General features: G+C 40.8%; 1 protein-coding gene across 1 annotated transcript in view; it reads right to left on the reverse strand.

Annotated features, from left to right (window-relative positions):
• Positions 1-18,499, reverse strand: part of SPON1 (spondin 1) — a 331,470-nt gene that overhangs the window by 273,124 nt on the left and 39,847 nt on the right. Inside the window, exon 3 of the mRNA XM_048854086.2 lies at positions 7,203-7,336. Coding sequence (XP_048710043.1) covers positions 7,203-7,336 — 134 coding nt within the window. The remainder of the gene's footprint in view (positions 1-7,202; positions 7,337-18,499) is intronic.

Raw genomic sequence — 18,499 nt, forward strand, 5'->3', positions numbered from 1 at the left:
ATCACAAAACAAATTCTGTATTTGATGATCCCCTTGTTTGTCATACAATAAGAAATAAAAAATATGAAAAAGGACATGTTAAAGTATTTTAGTCTTTAGGCTAATCAAATAATATAATTTAATATACCCCTTTCTTCTGTAGACTCACAGCACTATACAAAGAAAGATAAGCATCACAATCTCTATTTTACTGCTGGGGAGACTGAGGCACTGAGAGGTGAAATGACTTGCCCAAGGTTACACAGCATGTCAATGGCAGGTATGGGAATAGGCCCAAAGTATCCTGACTTCCAGTCAAGATCCCTAGCCAGCGGACCACACTGACTCCTTAAAAGCTCTATTTAAGGGAAAGAAAGGTGATGATTTGTTGCCCAGTGGTCAGGGTTTAGGTCCTTTGAACTGCAGGGTGGGGGAGGTTGATAGGGAAGACCGGGCCCTCCCACTCCACCAGGCTCCGGCCCATGGCCTGTGAGGGCTATCAAAGGTCTGACATTCAACAGTGCCGTAAGGCTGCCCTCCCTGGGCCACTTCCTACCACCCCATTATTGTCCAAAGTTCGCAGCCTGTGGCAAGGAGGTTCGAAGTGGGGTCAGCTCACTGCTGGGTGCCTTTTCATGGCTGTGCTTGGTATGGCAGGTCCCTCATTCTCTCTCTCAGGGTCGTGGCTGCCTCCTCCTGTTACTTGGATCTTTGGCCTAATCAGTTCCAAGTCTCTCCCCTGCTGGGGTAGTCCATAACACACAAGGGGAATTAACACAAACAAACAGAGTTTATGGGGAGGAGGAATGCCTCCCTCTCAGGGTGTATCTGAAGCAAGTTCTCCCTTCCCTCAGGGAGGGAGCTTCAGGTAGTTATTGTTGGAAGAGATCCTGCCTTCCTTCAGGGGCTGTGAATTGCTGGTGTGCCCTCTTTTATGGACTGCCACCAAGGGAGCTATTCTGCTCCCTTTTAATTTCTCCCCCAGCCTGTGCATCTCTTGCAGGTGTGGCAACGGGAGACTGGCTGAGCTCAGAACAACCCCTTAATCCCTTGGTGGCCAGCGTGGGGTTTGCATACCTCATCACAACTACATCATGAGTTCTGGATGCTGGGAAAAGATTTGATTGGACAGATATCAAGAGAATTTCATTGTGTGCCCATGGATATGACCCCAACCCATTGGAAATGGATAGTTTCATTGAGATTTTCAGGTTCCTTTTGAACTCTATCTTACATTTTCCAACAGCATGGGAATAGCAGAATGGGATGCAAACCCAAACAAAATAAAATTGTGTATGAAACTCATGGTAATCAAACCCCCTGGCGTTCACACACTTTTAGTTTAATATCATTCACTTTCAGAGATATGGGGGCTGGGAGAAAGAGGGACGGCACACAGGAAAGGAAGCCACACCTTCCACGGAGACTGAATATTGCATCGCAAGTGCAGATACATGTTTTGAATCCTGAAGTTGTTCCTGAAATCTGCAGTATATTTTGCTACCAGCTCAGCCAGCGCACCAGACACGCCATTTCCCAATGAAGAATTTTTTTTAAAATGTGTACAGTGATGTGCTAAATCTGCCAGAGTTCTTATTTGGGAGAGTCCTTTCAAGTTGCTCAGCCCTCTGGTGGCCACTTACATCCAGAAAAAGGGGAGTTAATAAATCATGAGGAAGATTATTTATGCAGAAAAACAATAAATTCCACACACCGTCTCAAAAACATTAAAATATTCCCCTAGACATGGTTCAAAAAATTTCCCCATGAACAATCCGTGTAGAGGCCTTGATGAAGATATTTGATATGTTACAGGAAATAAGAGAAGGAATAGCTATCTTGGATTTCCATTTGTTGGTTGGTTAACTATCGTTTGGATGGCAGAAGGTGAGCACCTAGTAAATAAAATCTTGTAAATGTTTAGTTTATCATACAAAGCACATATCATAATTGTCTGACATCCCAGTTATGGGATCCCATCAGAGCACTGCTTAAGGTTTCCTTTCTAAATGGTAAATTAAATATACAATATATTTGTCCCTGGCCAATATTTATTAAATAATCTGTTGCATTCAGACTCAGTCAAACTCAAATGCAAAAAGAGGAAAATGTAATTAGCATCTTGCAACATTCCAAAGCATCTCTTGCATTTGCCTCTTCATCAGATTTACATGACTTGATAAACTTGAGTGACTTAGATAGTAACAAGATTTTGCATAATTCCTGCACTATTTGCAAACACATATTTATACAACAGTTTCCCCACTATTAAATTGTAATGCATACCAAGGCTTTACTCCATTATTTTATATTATATCCTTCTATTGTATACACTTTCACTTAATATTTTCCTTTTTTCAGATTTAAATCTTAAGCTGCCCACATTTCAAATCACACTTAAATGAGACACTTTATCCCCCACAATATACTTTATCATTCAACTTCAAAAACCTAAGGCTAAAAGTGGTTTAAGACAGTCTGTCCTCCAGCATAGCTAAGAAATGCACCTATAGTTGGCTCTGTCTACACTACAAAGTTTCTACATGATGTAAATTACATTGGTTTACACCGACTTTTCTATGTTGCTCGAGCACACGTACACTTCGCTGCTTGTGTCAATGCTGTGCATACACACCACAAGTGCTTGCATCAATGGAAAATGCAGTGCACCACAGGTCGGCATCCCAGTGCACCCTGCACAGCCAACCAGCACAATGCCTTGTGGGACATTTTCTCAGTGCTTTGTGGGATACCAGAAATTTTCCCAGGGATTTTTGAGAACTAGGGGTCAAGTTCCCATAATGCTACTTTCTCTATCCCATAATGATCATTCCATCCCATAATTTAAAAATGCCCACAGTCCCTTTTGTGTCACTTGTTGGTTTCCACCATCTCTCCGGCAGAACCCAGAGTTCAGCACAATTCTAATGACCAAAGCTAATATAGGATGCACAGTTTGTCCATATCTGCAGAACTTCAGCGACTACCACTGCAGCTGGTGGTTCAATGAGGAAGAAGAGATGTTTGACAACAATGAATAGAAATAGAGGCTGATGGACACAGTGAATAAAAATGTCAGGTTGCTGTTGGCATTCACAGAGCAATTCTACACAGTAGATCAGTGCTTCGGGGCCCAGGAAACAAGCACTCATTGGTGGGATTACATCATAAAGCAGGTTTGGGAGGATTAACTGTGGCTGCAGAATTTTTAGATGCGAGAGGCCATATTTCTGGATCTGTGTGCTGAATTCACCCCAGCCCTCTTGCACTGGGACACCACAATGACAGCTACATTGATAGTGGAGATTTTTTTTTCTTATCGTCTGGCAAGAGAGGTGATTAGCAACATTTAAATAACCAAGTCCAAGTCTGAAAGCTTCTCCACTTCTGTGTAATGATAGATATTTCCCCAAGACTCTCTTATCCATTTTTAAGATGTTCCACCTGCTGTCGGGACAGATCATTGCTGCTCACTTGCTCTTGCTCACCCACAGATCCCAGGAAAGGTTTCAATGAGTCCACCATGTGAACAGACACGTCTGTGAGAGCATAGGCCATGAACAAGCAAAGCACTTCAGTACATGTTTAAACTTTAAGCATGCACTTAAATCTGATTTCAATGGGACCTAAGCATGTGCTTAAGTACTTTGCTGCATTAGTTAGTATTGTATATGTACCCAGGCAGTGTAGCCATGCTCAATAGACTGGTGGGTATGTATTTCAATGTGGAGTCTGGGAGAATTCAGGAGACTTATTGTAAACTGAGGCAAATAGAGACCAAACCTTCAGGCTTCTGTGCTGCAACAGCTCTGTGGGAGTGAGGAATCTGCCTGAAGTGTTCTGTACCAATTATGGTTATGAGATATCAGATGTAAAATAACCTGGTAATATTAGCCTTTTATGCAAATAGTTGTGTGACAAAGCAAGGTAGTATGGGGTGTGGGGAGGCAAATGTAAACTAATGCTACCTACACACTGCCCTTGAAGTTATGCATCAAGCTAACTAGTACTCATGCCAAAACATTTCTACTTCCCATGCTGCACTTGGAACCTTCACTTTCCCATTTTTCCCGTACCACTTTTGGCTTTTCAGCCAAACAGGTAATAGGTACAGTGCCTGAAAAGGTTTAAGGGGACTGCTGGTCAATTATGGGCCTCAGGAAAATAAAACTTAGTGTTAAGGACAACATCAGACCAAATTCTATTCCCAGTTACACTGGTGAAATTCCAAAGCAACTTCATTAAGTCTGTAGTGTTACTCTGGATTTAGGCTGGCATAATGATAGCAGAAGTTGGCCCATAATAAGGAAAAAAATTTTGTAGATTAGCTTCATTTAACAAACTGGTAACTACCTTTTCTCCTTACGGCATGATTCTCTTTACATTTATACCAGTGTAAGTTGAAGCCAATGGATCATTATATGATGTAAGAGAATCAGGCCCTCTCTGTTCAAAACTGGCTCAAAACCACCAGCCCCAGTTGAAACACATCTTACCAGCAAATTATCAGGATAGCGTCCTCCCCCCAGATATACGTTAGTAGTACAATTGAGTTGCACTCTTGCACATACAGAAAGAAGAGGGGAGGAAGAAGGATGAAATGAAGAACACTAACACTGTTTGGCCATCCCTAATTATAATATCTATTTTAAACTGTGTAATTTTTATGGTCTCATTGAAGGTCTCATGATTGCCAAAATAGTTGAGACAATGTTGCCCAGCATTTGTATGGATTTCTATGGGAGCATGGGGAGGTGATTGTAAAGGAGGCTTACTGTAAACACTATAATTTAGATGAGCTCCAAATGGAAAAATGTAAATGGTGTTAAGTTTATGCCAAAAAGCACAACAGCAATTGCTATGTATAGTACTACTGAGCACTGAATTTCAGTGCAAATGAAAGCCACATTATAATGTTAATCACTGGCTCTAACAAATCACAATAAAAGGTAGCTGTTTTTTTCTAAGGTGTTTCATTCTTCTTTTGAACTGAACTCAAAAGTACAACCGTCCATTTATCTTTTGCATCTATAAGCAACCAGTTCAGGGAAGACTGTATTTTCTACAGAAGTTTTATTGAAAGACAGATAATAATCAAATAGTGTTTTATTTACATTCACCAAAATGTGTATCTAACAATGTCCCCTCCACCTGACCTTCAGTTATTCCACCAGGGCTTTGATCTTGTCAGATACTGCAAGCTTAGCAGTTTGGAAATGGTTCGGTATTTGGATGAGTAGTCTACATGCTGTAGAAATTAGAGACCTACCTACTAAATCATCCACACTTTCTCCCTAGTCATTACTGAATTAATATCTCAGAATTCTAATCAGAGACACTCTGTTTGTTGTTGGTGAGCTGACTTTTAGAAGCTATGTAAAACCAAGTTCCTCCTTACAACCTGTGGTCATGAAAGATCCCACCATAATTATTGTAAGAGCAGGGTCTTAAATTATGACGTTCTGGATACATTCCAACTGAATTAATACTAATAATTATTATTTGTATTATGGTAGTATCTAATTGCCCTATTGTGGTAGGCACTATGCATACATATGTTGGAATGATCCTTGCTTACAATCAAATAATAAGACAGACAAACCTCAGGTGGATACAGCAAAGATGCAGGTAACACAGAGACAGTTATGATTAGTATAATAAGCAGCAGTCACAGCACTCCAGCTGCCCAACCCTTGTTAAAAGTTTTGTAGGAATCGTGACATTTATGGGTGTTAAGAATTAAATTTGGCCTAGCTAAATGTTTCCTGTAGCTTTTACTGCATTAAACATTTTTCACTTCCTGTTTCAGACACCAAGAGACAATGGGTGATGCTTCAGGGTCAAATGCCTACAATGTGCTGATAATACAGAGCAATATAACTCATTCTCATCAGAACAAAACACCACCATCAACTAGTTACCCCAATGTCTGGAAGAAATACACACCTTGAGGAAAAAGAAGGGCTCAAATACAATCAAAGTAAGATGAAGGTGATGCTGGTGGGCAAGGGGAATCATCTCTCTTTAAACAGTGCATTGACACTGAACGAATCTTCTTGGAAATGCTGATGGGACCCTTATAACACCATTACATTCTACACCAGAGGTGGGCAAACTATGGCCCGCAGGCCACATCTGGCCTGCGGGACCATCCAGCCCAGCCCCCGAGTTCCTGGATGGGGAGGTTAGCCCCCTGCCCCTCCCCTGCTGTTCCCCGTCCCCCGCAGCCACGCCGCCGCGTGGGCAGCACTCTGGGCGGCGGGGCTGCGTGCTCCTGCCAGACATGCTGCTCTGAGTGGCATGGTAAGGGGATCGGGGGGTTGGTTAAGGGGCAGGGGGTCCTGGGGGGGGCAGTCAGGGGACAGGGAGTGGTTGGATGAGGGGGAGGTTTGGGGGGGTCAGGGGACAGGGAGCAGGGGGGTTGGATAAGCGTGGGAGTCCTGGGGGGCCTGTCAGGGGGTGGGGGGTATGGATAGGGGTTGGGGTGATCAGGGAACAAGGAGCAGGGGGGATTGGATGGGTTGGGGGTTCTGACGGGGGCAGTCAGGGGGCGGGAAGTGGGAGGGATTGGATAGGGGGCAGGGGCCAGGTGGTTTGGGGATGCACAGCCTTCCCTACCTGGCCCTCCATACAGTTTTGCAACCCCGATGTGGCCCTTGGGCCAAAAAGTTTGCCCACCCCTGTTCTACACCATTCTTAAATTAGCTTGCAACACAGTGGACAGCGTGTGGCAACGTTTTGTTGTGACTTTAAATCAGGAAACAAAACAAATTCCTGTCAAAAACATCCGGTTGCTGATATAACACAGTGCTTTTCTGAGCGATATTGATTAATTTGAGAAAATGCAGGTACCATAGTGCAGCCTGATTGACGTGCTTGGCTAAAATTTAAGGATTTACCAGCATTTCAATCATGCCTCCAATATTATGCGCATAATTTCCTCAAAAAATGTTTACAAGACTAACTGCCTGATTTGTGGGTGAAGTCTTCTAAAAGCTACGCTTCTAAATTGGTGCAACTGGGGACACATAGCTGTGCCCGGAATATTGAGTCTGTTTTTTTACAAATGTAGGCCAAATAGTTGCAAGAGAATTTTGTGCAGGTTAAACTACTGCTGACTCATGTGTATAAAAACAGGCATCAATGTATTGTAAATCATATTAGACTTATTGTAAATGGAACCTGGTTTTACTTGTAACTTGGATCCATGTGAAAGTACTTACTTCAGAATTACACAGCCTGTACCAACAGGAGGCGCTGTCCAGAAAACGTGAATGCGTGTCCGTCTTCTTGGAGTACTCTCAGTAACAGCAACAGGACAATTACTCATGAATTGTGTTTCTTCTTCATCTATAATCTGAAGAAATATAAAGATGCTTTCTATAATAAATGTGCTTAGGAAGTGTTTTATGTCAGTTTGTGTTTCCTTTAACTGGAATTACCTGTAACTATATTTTTATAGATCACCAGTCTTTCGCAGATAGGGTTGTAACAGTCAATTAATCTATTAAAATAAACAAAATGAAACCAGAACTAACAAAGAAATGTTCTCAGGTTATGGGAAGTTGCTCATTTCTGACTGTGGCTGTAAATCAACCATATCGGGACGGAGTTCCCAAACTTTTTGCCAGCTTGACCCTATTTTAATGAATTATTTCCTCTCAGAACACCAGACAGCAAGGAAAGTAACATTTTGAAGAGCAAAATAGCATCCTCCACACAGCATGACCTCACACACACCATACACATGAGTACACGCTGTGTGGGGGACACTGTTTTGTTCTACAAAATGGCATCCTTTATGGATTATGCCTCACACACACACACACAGTCCATGAGAAGTCATGTGGTGTGGAGCAAAATGGCCTCCTCTGAACACTAGGGGTCACCACAACCCCATCTGCTGGTGGCACAATCCCATTTGGGGTTCTGACCCACAGTTTGGGAACTGCTGATGTAAGATTAAGTTGGCCTTGATAATTGCAACTTCACATAACTGTTTACAGACAGAACGATAACAAAATTTACGTCATTTCCACTATTAGTGTTGTAGCAACTGGAGTTAGTAGAGAAAACATATTACAGTGGGCAGTTTCTCATCAAACATCTGTGTAAATCCTACTATACTCAAGGTGTTATGCCCAACACGACCAGTAAGTTGTGAATCATACTTTTATCTGTGACATAGCTTCATTCCAGATTCCAGTATGTGAAATAATATGCATAAATTAATGCTGTATAGGGTTGATTACTGGTAAACGTAAGAGAAGTGAAGTGAAGAAATAATATAATGTGACCATATTTATGAGCCAGTTGTGATAGTAAGCTGATCCTCTGCAGGAACAGGAGCTGTGAAACAGAGTTTGAATTAGAATTTGCAAGACTCTGGTTTTGGTACCTGTGCAAATATTTTTTTACAATTTCCTCTAGTATTTGTATTCTATGGGTTTCAGTTGGAGTCTGATTTTTGAACAAGCACAAACTCTCAAAGACAATTCAGATAAAACTGCCACGTTTTGTTTGGAACCACACAATGCTGTGATTTTGAGAGGCTGAGCTTCAAAATCAGAAAATGGCTTGCCTTGACTTGGCCTGGCCAAGGGTGACTCCAAACTGGGTCCAGTTTACATCAGTGAGTTGTAAATCTTACCCAACCATTCAACAAATCTTTTCTGAATTTCAGGATTGTAACTGGGCACATTTTTTGTGGCTGCAGGTTTTAATTGCTAACTTTTTGCTCAACTCTATTCACCATTGTATACATTCTGCAATTAATGTTGCTTTAACTGATGTTCTGGTACAACGGAGAGCATTTCACATACTGTAGAAAAGGGAATATCTGTAGTTTGACCAGATTTTCATTCAGAGGACAGGTGAGGTCTATACTAAAACAACTGGCACCCTTGTTGGCAATCTCAAAAGAGCGGGCAAACATTGGGCATAGAGCTAGAACTCCTTTCATTTTAGGTCAGGGTGGAGGCGCATTGGCACAAGCCAGTGTGGACAACCCTCTGTTCTTCTTAGTCTATAGATAAACAGATGATTTTGGATTCTAGGGCCATTACTCTTGCCTCTTTTATGAAATCTAAGAAAATAACCAAAAATAAAAAAAAATGAATATATAAATTCAAGGAATGTATGTGGATACAATTGTTTTTTATTAAAGATATCTAATACCCATATATTTTGTCCATCACATTTATTGATTTGTATCACACCCGTTATGAAACACATATCACTGCCAAACGATCCCACTAGATGTGAATTTTGTAAATTGTTAACATGAAATGTTGAGAATATGAACTGCTGTGAACAAACATAGGTCAGGCACTATACTGGTTTTTTTCCCCACTTCTATTTGACATGATCTAATGGTCTAAGCACCAAATGGCACCCAAAGTCCTAAACTGGAATCTTGGTTTGACACAGAGTTGTACTTATCCTATCTGCCTCAAATTCCCCATCTGCAAAATGGGGGAAATAATATTTATCAGCCTTCCTCTCAAATGTTCTGAGGGTTAACTGCTCAGCGACTGATTGGGATTCCCTTACTTATGTTGCATAGTACAGGCATGGCCACTCATATTCCTCTTCTGCCTCACTTTCCTCCTTCAAGAGGAGTCCCCTCAGCCTTCCCCACATGGGTCAGTGTTGGTAATGTGGCTTGGCCCCTTGGCCAACTAACTAAGCAAATGTAACCCCTTCCAGAGTAACAAAAGTCCAAACAAAGCCAACTCGCAACAAACAAAAGATTCTTCCTCTTGGGCTACTCTTCAGACCTCCTTCACGGCTACCTTTAAGTCTTTTTCTCCTCTGAGATAAAGGGCTGACTCCTAAACTGCTTTCCCTGGAGTCTTTCTTACTGTCTACCACTCACTGGAGGTCCCGGCTTCCTGCAGATCCTACCTCAGAGCTTCCCGCAGGAGCTTAACCTGTTTCCTGTTGTTCTTCCCTTTGAGTTCTCTTACCCCTTTTTATGAGGCTCAGGTGTTCACCATCAGGCTGGGAAGCAGCTAATTATGGCATAGGCAAGGCTTGCTCCATTTTCCATTAAAGGGGTCAGTCATTCTGTGATAGTACTTTACTCTGTAAACAGTCCCATGTATTTCAACGGGAATTTTGATTGAGTGAAGAATGTGAAATTTAGCCCAGGCTGCATAACTGGGGACAGATCAGGACCAGAATTATTAAGCTTTTCATAGTACAGGGATTTTCTTCACACCACTGTAAGATATTAATATCATTATTTTCTCTCATGTTAGCCCACAGTGGTATTTCTTAGCAAATGGACTTCATTTTCAACTTATTTCATTATATTTTACATTTTAGCTTGTCTCCCATTACATTGTGTTTTAAAACCCAGAGAGTGTGGGAGAATAAAGACAGGGAAAGAAGAGGAATTGGATTAGTTTTGCCGAAGGGTTATGTCTTAAGTTATGGCTCTGAGAAAATGAAGTAATACAGTGCCTGCTTGCCTAAATAGGTCTGATCATCTAGAACATGTCATTCTACACTCCATGGTGATTTATATACCTATCAACATTATTATGTTTCAGAGGGAAAGAATATCAATCACAGATACTTGAAGCAACAACACTTGTTTAAATTTACTTCCTTACAGTCATACTGTGAAATATATTCTATTTTTGTTTTGTTTTGTTTCTGGTGTCTGCTTTTCATTTTATATACCGATAAAATTATGAAAAATTAACACTCATTTCCAGCATTTTAGCACAAACCCAGACTATGTTAAATTATTAATGTTAACTAATAACTAGTAGGTAAATATTATTGTATGATTTAAATAACATATCTACTCAGTTGAAATAACTTTACACAGCAAAAGTGTTATCATAAAGTTGTTATGGATGAATGACTGAAAATCCCATAAACCTACATGGGAGACAAGGTGGGGGAAGGAATATCTTTTATTGGACCAGTTTATGTTGGTGAGAGAGACAAGCTTTCAAGCTTACACAGAGCTCTTCACCTGAAGAAGAGCTCTTTGTAAGCTCAAAAGCTTGTCTCGCTCACCAACATAAGTTGGTCCAATAAAAGATATTACTTTGCCTATTACCCAGGGTTATCTGAACCCAAAGCTATGGTAACTAATCTCTGTTTTTCAGGCAGTGTCAGGAAATAAATCAGTGAGGGGACACAGCATCTCCATCTGATAAATTATTGATACACACAGGAGTGCTTTTACTCACAAATCCGTATTCTTATTGAGTACAAAGCACATATTAAAACTAACAATAATCTAGAAGCACCCCAAATATAATTACCCAAAATATGTGTTTGCAAATAGTGCAGGAATTATGCAAAATCTGAAGTGATAGCGAGTGGCCAGCCTTTCTCCTAGCTGCTAGGGAGATTAGGTGCTAGGGGACGGTGGGAGAGAGGGAAAGGAGAATACTTGAGGGAGATATATCTGGGAGAGATGAGTGGCAATTGGGGTTTCTTGGAAGGAGCAGAGATTTGGGTGTTTGGAAATAAGGTATCTGTGGCCAAAGGAAGGAGAAACTCAAAACATTTGGAAGGAGGATACAAGAAAGGAGCCACAGGGAAGAGGTGTGTGTAAGGGTATGTTTTCACTGCACAGTCAACCTGAGCTCTTACCTGGGTTTTAACACCCTACCATCCATGCAGAGAAATCTGTGACCTGGGTTTGGAGGTGCTTTAAGACCCAACTAGCTTACCCAGGTGGAGGTATAGGTTGGAGCCCGAGCTTTGGTTAATTCTGGCTGGAACCTGCCCACTTTGCAGTGAGGATGCAGGCAAAATCACCTGAATACTGATATTCCTTCAATGCCTTCCCACAATTCCCATGGAAAGACAGACACTTTATCTCATAATTGACAAGGAAAAACCGTAGAGTGCAAAGAACCCACCACAGACCCACATGGGCAGGTGCAGACACAGTGAGGACAGTAACGCAGATAGGGCTTTGCAGTGGAGATGCTTGCACCTGGGTGCTCAGAGACAGGTGCCATTCAAGCACATTATGGTTTACCTTCACTGCACAGGTAAAGGGCATGAGATGAGTTTCAGGGGGGTGGATTTGGTGAGAGGTAGGTGTAACTAGGGTACTTCGGGATGGGCAAGAAAGAAGCAGGTTTGGGAAAGAGGAGAATGAAGAGAGACTGGGGGAAGGAGGGAAATAGAGCTCCCTGCAGGCTGAAAGTTGGGAGGAAGTATCCCCCATCCTTTCCTGAGAACTCTTCTAAGGTCTGGATAATTCCAATATGGATTTGTGAACGCTTAGCCAATGGAGGCCTTAGAAACTTCTGAGATTTCCCCATCACATACAAACACGTCACAGAAAGCAGAATATGCCCTTTATCTCTGCCACCTTATGCCCCACTGATCTGCCCCTACTTTGCTTTCACACCCCTCTCAACGTGCTGACAAAACTGACTTTTGGCTTGTGGGAGAATCAAGCAAGCATAAGAAGAAAGCAAGTTTTCTTCACTTTTCAGCAATACTGCTAAGGCAAAATGAGCAAGGTTCATCATTCAGCTGTCATGCTTTCTGCTGAGATCATTCTCCTCCACTTAAGAATCTGGAAGTGGAAGCTGCATTATTTTTCACAATGGAACAGCAATCCAACAATGCTGGAAAGTATACCTCTAATGGAAGCTACAGCTTTGAACCTAGTTAAATTAATTAAACTGTTGTTCGATCTGTTCTCCAAAAATACAGAGCTATTCAAGAACTGAATTAAAATGCAAAACAGCCTGTCATTCTTAAAAGAGATGGTTTCCTGGGAAAGCTGTAAATACTGTCTAAATTACTGCATTAGTTACAGCAATACTAGCCCCATATTCTATGGGCATGATGCAGGTAATCATCCTCTCAGAATAGTTATTGTAGCATGAGGATTATGCATGCTTGGAAAAATCTTTAAAGACCATGCTCAACTCACACTGAGCAAGGTGAAATAACTATAGGTAAGCAAAAACATATTAAGGCAAGCTAGATAGCGGCCAGTAAAGGATGAACCTTTCATCTTTATGTTCCTGGGTCCAAATCCAGTTTAGTTTGTGTTTAAAAGTCATTTTTACCAGTTAGTGTTTTTGAAATGAACAGGTGTTCAATCCAGTTCCGACTGGACAAATGGAATGCACAGAAACCAACACTACTACAGATGTCACATCCAGATGCCTAAGATAGGCACTTAGCTACTTTCATATCCCTAGAAATTGTTTTTCCAGATCAAAGGGCAGGCATGCTGGTAGGGGAGTCTGTGCTGTACCTGTGTTACAGACAAATTTTAGTCCTCAGTGCAGTCAATCCAGCACTTTTCACCAGCAATAAATTTCAGAATATTTTTTTAAAAGAAGTATGGACAGCTAATGCCAAAGGAAGGAGATAAGGTTATAACCATGAGTCAGTGTGACTAACTTGGTGATTATCACTAGATTGGGGGATACTGCCAAAACAGTGCTCACAAACATTTCTTCAATTTCCAAATGGTTGTTTGGTTAGAGCGTGTTCATGCCTCTTTCCATTAGCTACCAATGAACATTCACACACACACAAGTGGTTATGTATACTAATCCTATATAACCTACAAAAAACTGATTATTAGTGAGCTGTGAAGAATAGAAAATTTCATAATTAAATATAGAAGCAGTTATATTCTGGAATGTAGATACTGGGACAACAGAAAGTAGCTTGAACCCAATTTCCTTCTCCAATCTCCATCAAAGCAAAAGGGAGCATTACACAAATGTTTGTCTGGGGAAAAAAACCTGCAAAAAAACCTGCAAAGCCTGAGGGCCTCCATAAAATAATGGCTTTGAGGGAAAGTAAAATAGAAACTTTGTCAACAAAGATTACTAATATATATGGATCTCAATGAGAAACACCTTGACTAGCTGCAAACACTGCGCAGAACCAGCAGAAAATGCCAATGGATCTGAAAGCATCCAAAATCCTGCTTATTTTACAATGCCATTATAAAACTCAGAACCTTGACCAACAAGCTGAGGTGCTGGAGAATCAAATGAGCAGAAGAAATGTCCAGATTCTAGGAGTTCCTTCAAGTAAATATAAACCTGACTCAAATACATTTGTTGAAAAGATGGTTCCCTGGAGGTTAAACATCAATCGATGTAGAAAATAGCTCTAGGACCCCTATCAGACAGGATGTATCATTACGGCAATGGGGCATTTGTATTAGTGATCCCCTTTTTTACACAGGAGAAAATGATAGATTCCTAGTCAAATTCAGGAAAAAGAGAAACAATCTCTGAGAATAATAAAATTCCAATCTTTTTCTGGAATTGACCCAGATGACGCATGCATGAGAGAAAGAGTTGGCAGGAATAAGACACATGAAATAAAATGTAGAATTTGCAAAATAAATTATAGTTTGCTAAATTCCAGGTTGTCTCTAATGGGAAACCTTACATTTTCTGGAATGGGCCAGCAGTTAGCTATTTGCTGGATAAGATCCTAAGAGAAAGCAGAACCCTTGACCAAGAATCAGGGGCCTCTAAGGGAGAATCTGCATGTGGTAAATGCTGTCTAACACATTAAAGCCAAAGAAATCATTAGTCTTAGTATTCTATTTGTGTCTTACTTTTTTTCCTATTAAGATTTCAATATAATTGGATACAATTGTGCCCTTAGGGAGACTGGTATAAATCTAGAACAACATCCTTGAAGTTACTGTGGATTTAAACCATAATGTGAATTTAAACTGTAATGGAAAGTAAAATTTGGCTCAACGTGTGTATAAGGAAAATATTAAAAGGTAGTAACTACTGGTTTCAGGCTTGATCTTGCATTCTTTTTATACCCCACTGGCTTCAGGGGGAATGTAGGGTGTTCAAGGACACTCCTTAGCTGTAATGTGAATGATTAAATATCTTCTCCCACAACCAAGGCAAATCAGAGCAAAGCTTTGAGTGATGGACTATCGTATCTGCATGCAATTCTATGTAGATGGTTAGTTCAAGAAGTTAAACTAGCAATTAGTTTTCCATACAGTGAAATTTGTTTTACAGTGGTTTGATATAGTATCTGAAGCTGTACAGGAAAATGCCATGATGCTGACAAAATAGTTTAAAAGCACCAAGTTGAAAGAGGGGTTAGTATAAAAAGAAAATCTGTACTGAGGATGAAGGAAGAAAAAGCTCTGTAAAGAATAATGTTCCCATCCCTCCACTGTCACAGTATCTACTTCCATTGCAAGGTCATGGGTCTGGTCCTGATCTTCAGAGTGAGTGATCACATCGGTCAGTGATCACATCTCCAAAACACCAAAACAGCTGCGCTCCTTTGGAACAATTTAGTAGTTCATAAAACCCAAACAAAGTACATGAGAGCAAGAGATCAGCATTTTTGCTGAGAGTCTTTGGCTTTGAAACTAGGTCCCTCAGGAGGTCAGATTAATTGAGTCTGAGCAAGGGTATGTTGCAAGACCAGTGCTTAATTTGTGCCAGGGCTGAGCCGCACCTGTAGGCTTGGCAGTTCATAGCCCTGGCACCTCTGGGCTTGCTGCGTCAGTTATGAAAGTAAAAACATTGCTTGAGCCCCAGCACCTCTTTCACCACAAATTAAGCCTTATGCAAGACCCTTCTCTTTCAGGAAGCTTTCCCACCATAACAAGAAAGGTTGGTATACCCAGGAAAGCAGAGGGACAGAATATGCACAAAGTCCATTTGGGACCTTGCCATGCAGATCTAATTTACCTATGATGCACTTAGATACTATGCTGATGGATGCTATAAAAACCCTGAGCTGTAGCTCACGAAAGCTTATGCTCAAATAAATTTGTTAGTCTCTACAGTGCCACAAGTCCTCCTTTTCTTTTTGCAGATACAGACTAACACAGCTGCTACTCTGAAACCTATAAAAAAGACAGAAATTGTATTTTATTCCCCCACTGCACCCTAAAGACAAGTCTTCTAAGTCAGTCCAAGAGATGGGCAGATGATGAGGGTAAGCCTTGGAAAGTTAAGAACTCCTCTTCAAAAATTTAACAGAACTATGATCCAAGGAAGACCACTGGGTATGATATGCATTAGCACAAGGGCCGGAAAACAAAGTACATGCTCTTTACTCCAGGACACAAGAAATGAATTAAGAATCTGTCTGTGAGAGACTCTCTAAAGAAGGGTTTGAATTCTGTCCAACTGTCCTTTTCTTCCCTAGAATAAGCACTTTCAGTTGTGTGCCTGGCAGAAAAGGCAGTGCTACATGATCAAAAAGAGAGAAACAACTGTAGTCTGAGAATCAAATGCATTCAAGTGTCCCTAATTTACCCAGCTATTATAAACCTTATATATGCTATACTATAGTTTATGTTGTTCTTCAGGGCATCAGATTAAATGAGCACCACCACATTATGCCGACAATGGCCCTTTTCAATGTGCATTTCCAACAACAAGAGAGGAAGAAAGATGTTTAATGTGCCAAAAATATTAACTATAACAAAGATAAGGCACTCAGCTGCCAGCTTTTCACTCTGAGAACCTTTTCCCTCTCTGAGAAATGATTCAGGAAAAGCCCTATAAAACAGCATATCACTTATTACTTAAGTCAATATATTAAGAAGATAGTGCAAGTATATTGATATGGATAGACAAAAATAACTTGAAAACACTTAGTTGATGTAAAATAGTTATTATCACAGTGTATAATATTTGTGTTATGAGCCAGTCTCAGTAAATTTAATCAATATTTGTAATATGCTGAATTAATCATTATAAGGTTGATGCTGAAGGAATTAGCACCAAGCGAACTGTGTGTGGCCAATTCTTGTGAACGCTATGCAGAAAACTCAAATGACATGACTCTAAAGCAGGTGTCAACCAACATAGATTAATCTCACACACACAATTCCAAAAGAGAATTAAGCTTAAGAAAGGAGCCTGTTTTCTATTAAACTTTCAATAACTATAAAAATGAGAATAATGTGGGAACAACTGGGCAATCTGATTAAAGCTACTTTACTTTCTAATATGTCCCATATTGTGGGATGGATAATCCAAAAATTCACAGATCATAACACATTATAAGAAAATCTCTAAAGCAGTACTCATTCTTATATTGTTTCATAAATATATTAGGCACAAAGAGCTGTCATTAAGCACCAGACCTAAATCTATTTTTTAATTTAAGAAACGCCTATTAGGTATGTCTACATCACAATTAGACACCCACATCTGGCCTGTGCCAGCTGACATGGGCTTGCAGGACTTTGGCTAATGGGCTATTTAATTGTGGTGTCGGCTTAAGCTGCAGCCCGAGCTTTGGGACCCTGCTACCTTGCATTGTCCTCGAGCCAGGGCTCTAGCCTGAGCCCAAATGTCTACACCACAATTAAACAGCCCCTTAGCATTTGAACAGGACATTGTTCAGAATGATTTTGCCCTTCTCTACCATCACCTTATTGTGTAATAAGGGCTTTTAGGAACTCAAACATTACACAAGAAGAGGAGGATTTTCTTTACAGTTGGTCACAATGGTATGTATACACTGCAGTGGCCCACGGCTGGCCTCTGCTGGCTGACTCTGGCTCACTGAGTTCGGGCCAAGGGGCTGTTTAACTGTGGTGTAGACGTTCGGGTTCAGGCTGGCAGCCAGGCTCCTGAGAGGTGGGAGGGTCACAGAACTCTGGCTGCAGCCCAAGTGGGAACATCCACACAGCAATTAAACAGCCCCTTAGCCCAAGCCCCGTGAGCCCTGAGTCAGCCTGCACAGGCCATCCGCAGGTCACTTATTGCAGTGTAGACATACCCATTGTAACCGTAAAGAAAATCCTCCTCTTCTTGTTTCATTTTTGAGTTCCTAAAAGTCCTTATTACACAATAAAGTAATGGTGGAGAAGGGCAAAATCATTCTGAACAATGTCCTGTTCAAATGGTATCTGTTGAGCCTCAGAATACATGGTAAATTCTTTTGAGGACTGAACTTGATTTTCTTGTCTTGGCATGTGAAGAATCAGAGTGTGCCAGCTGCCTGTGGCCCAAGAGAATGCCCTGGCATCAGCAACAGAGCATAAAAATTAGTAGTAGCATAAAGGACATCAGCATGAATAAATTGTGAGAGAAGTTTTCCTGCTGTATTCTGCATAACCAACCAGGCCCTGTGTGCTCTGCACGATATGTGGGAAGGCTCTATCCTGAATGCTCCAGATCCAGTTCAGGTTCCATGTTCAGGCTCTTTTTAGAGCAGAGTTGCACTTTGAACAAGAAATTAGAATCCTGTGTAAAACTGGCAATTACAGATTTGGATAAACATTCATAAATTCTCCAAAATATTTGCTCATCTAGCTGCATAATATGGATTATTTTTGCTACTGTTAATCTGGAGTAAATCCATTGAAGCAAGATCACAATCTGGTCCATAGAGTCCAAATGCATTCAATATTATGATTATTCATTCATTGTGTTCTAGTAGCGCCCTAAAGTTCCCAACTGAGATGAGGGCCCAGTTGTGCTAGTGATATGTTTATATTCAGATATAATTTACATTTGAGCAAGTCACATTTGGATAAACATGAAAC

This window comes from Caretta caretta, chromosome 6, assembly GCF_965140235.1.
Source record: "Caretta caretta isolate rCarCar2 chromosome 6, rCarCar1.hap1, whole genome shotgun sequence".
Lineage (NCBI taxonomy): Eukaryota > Metazoa > Chordata > Testudines > Cheloniidae > Caretta > Caretta caretta.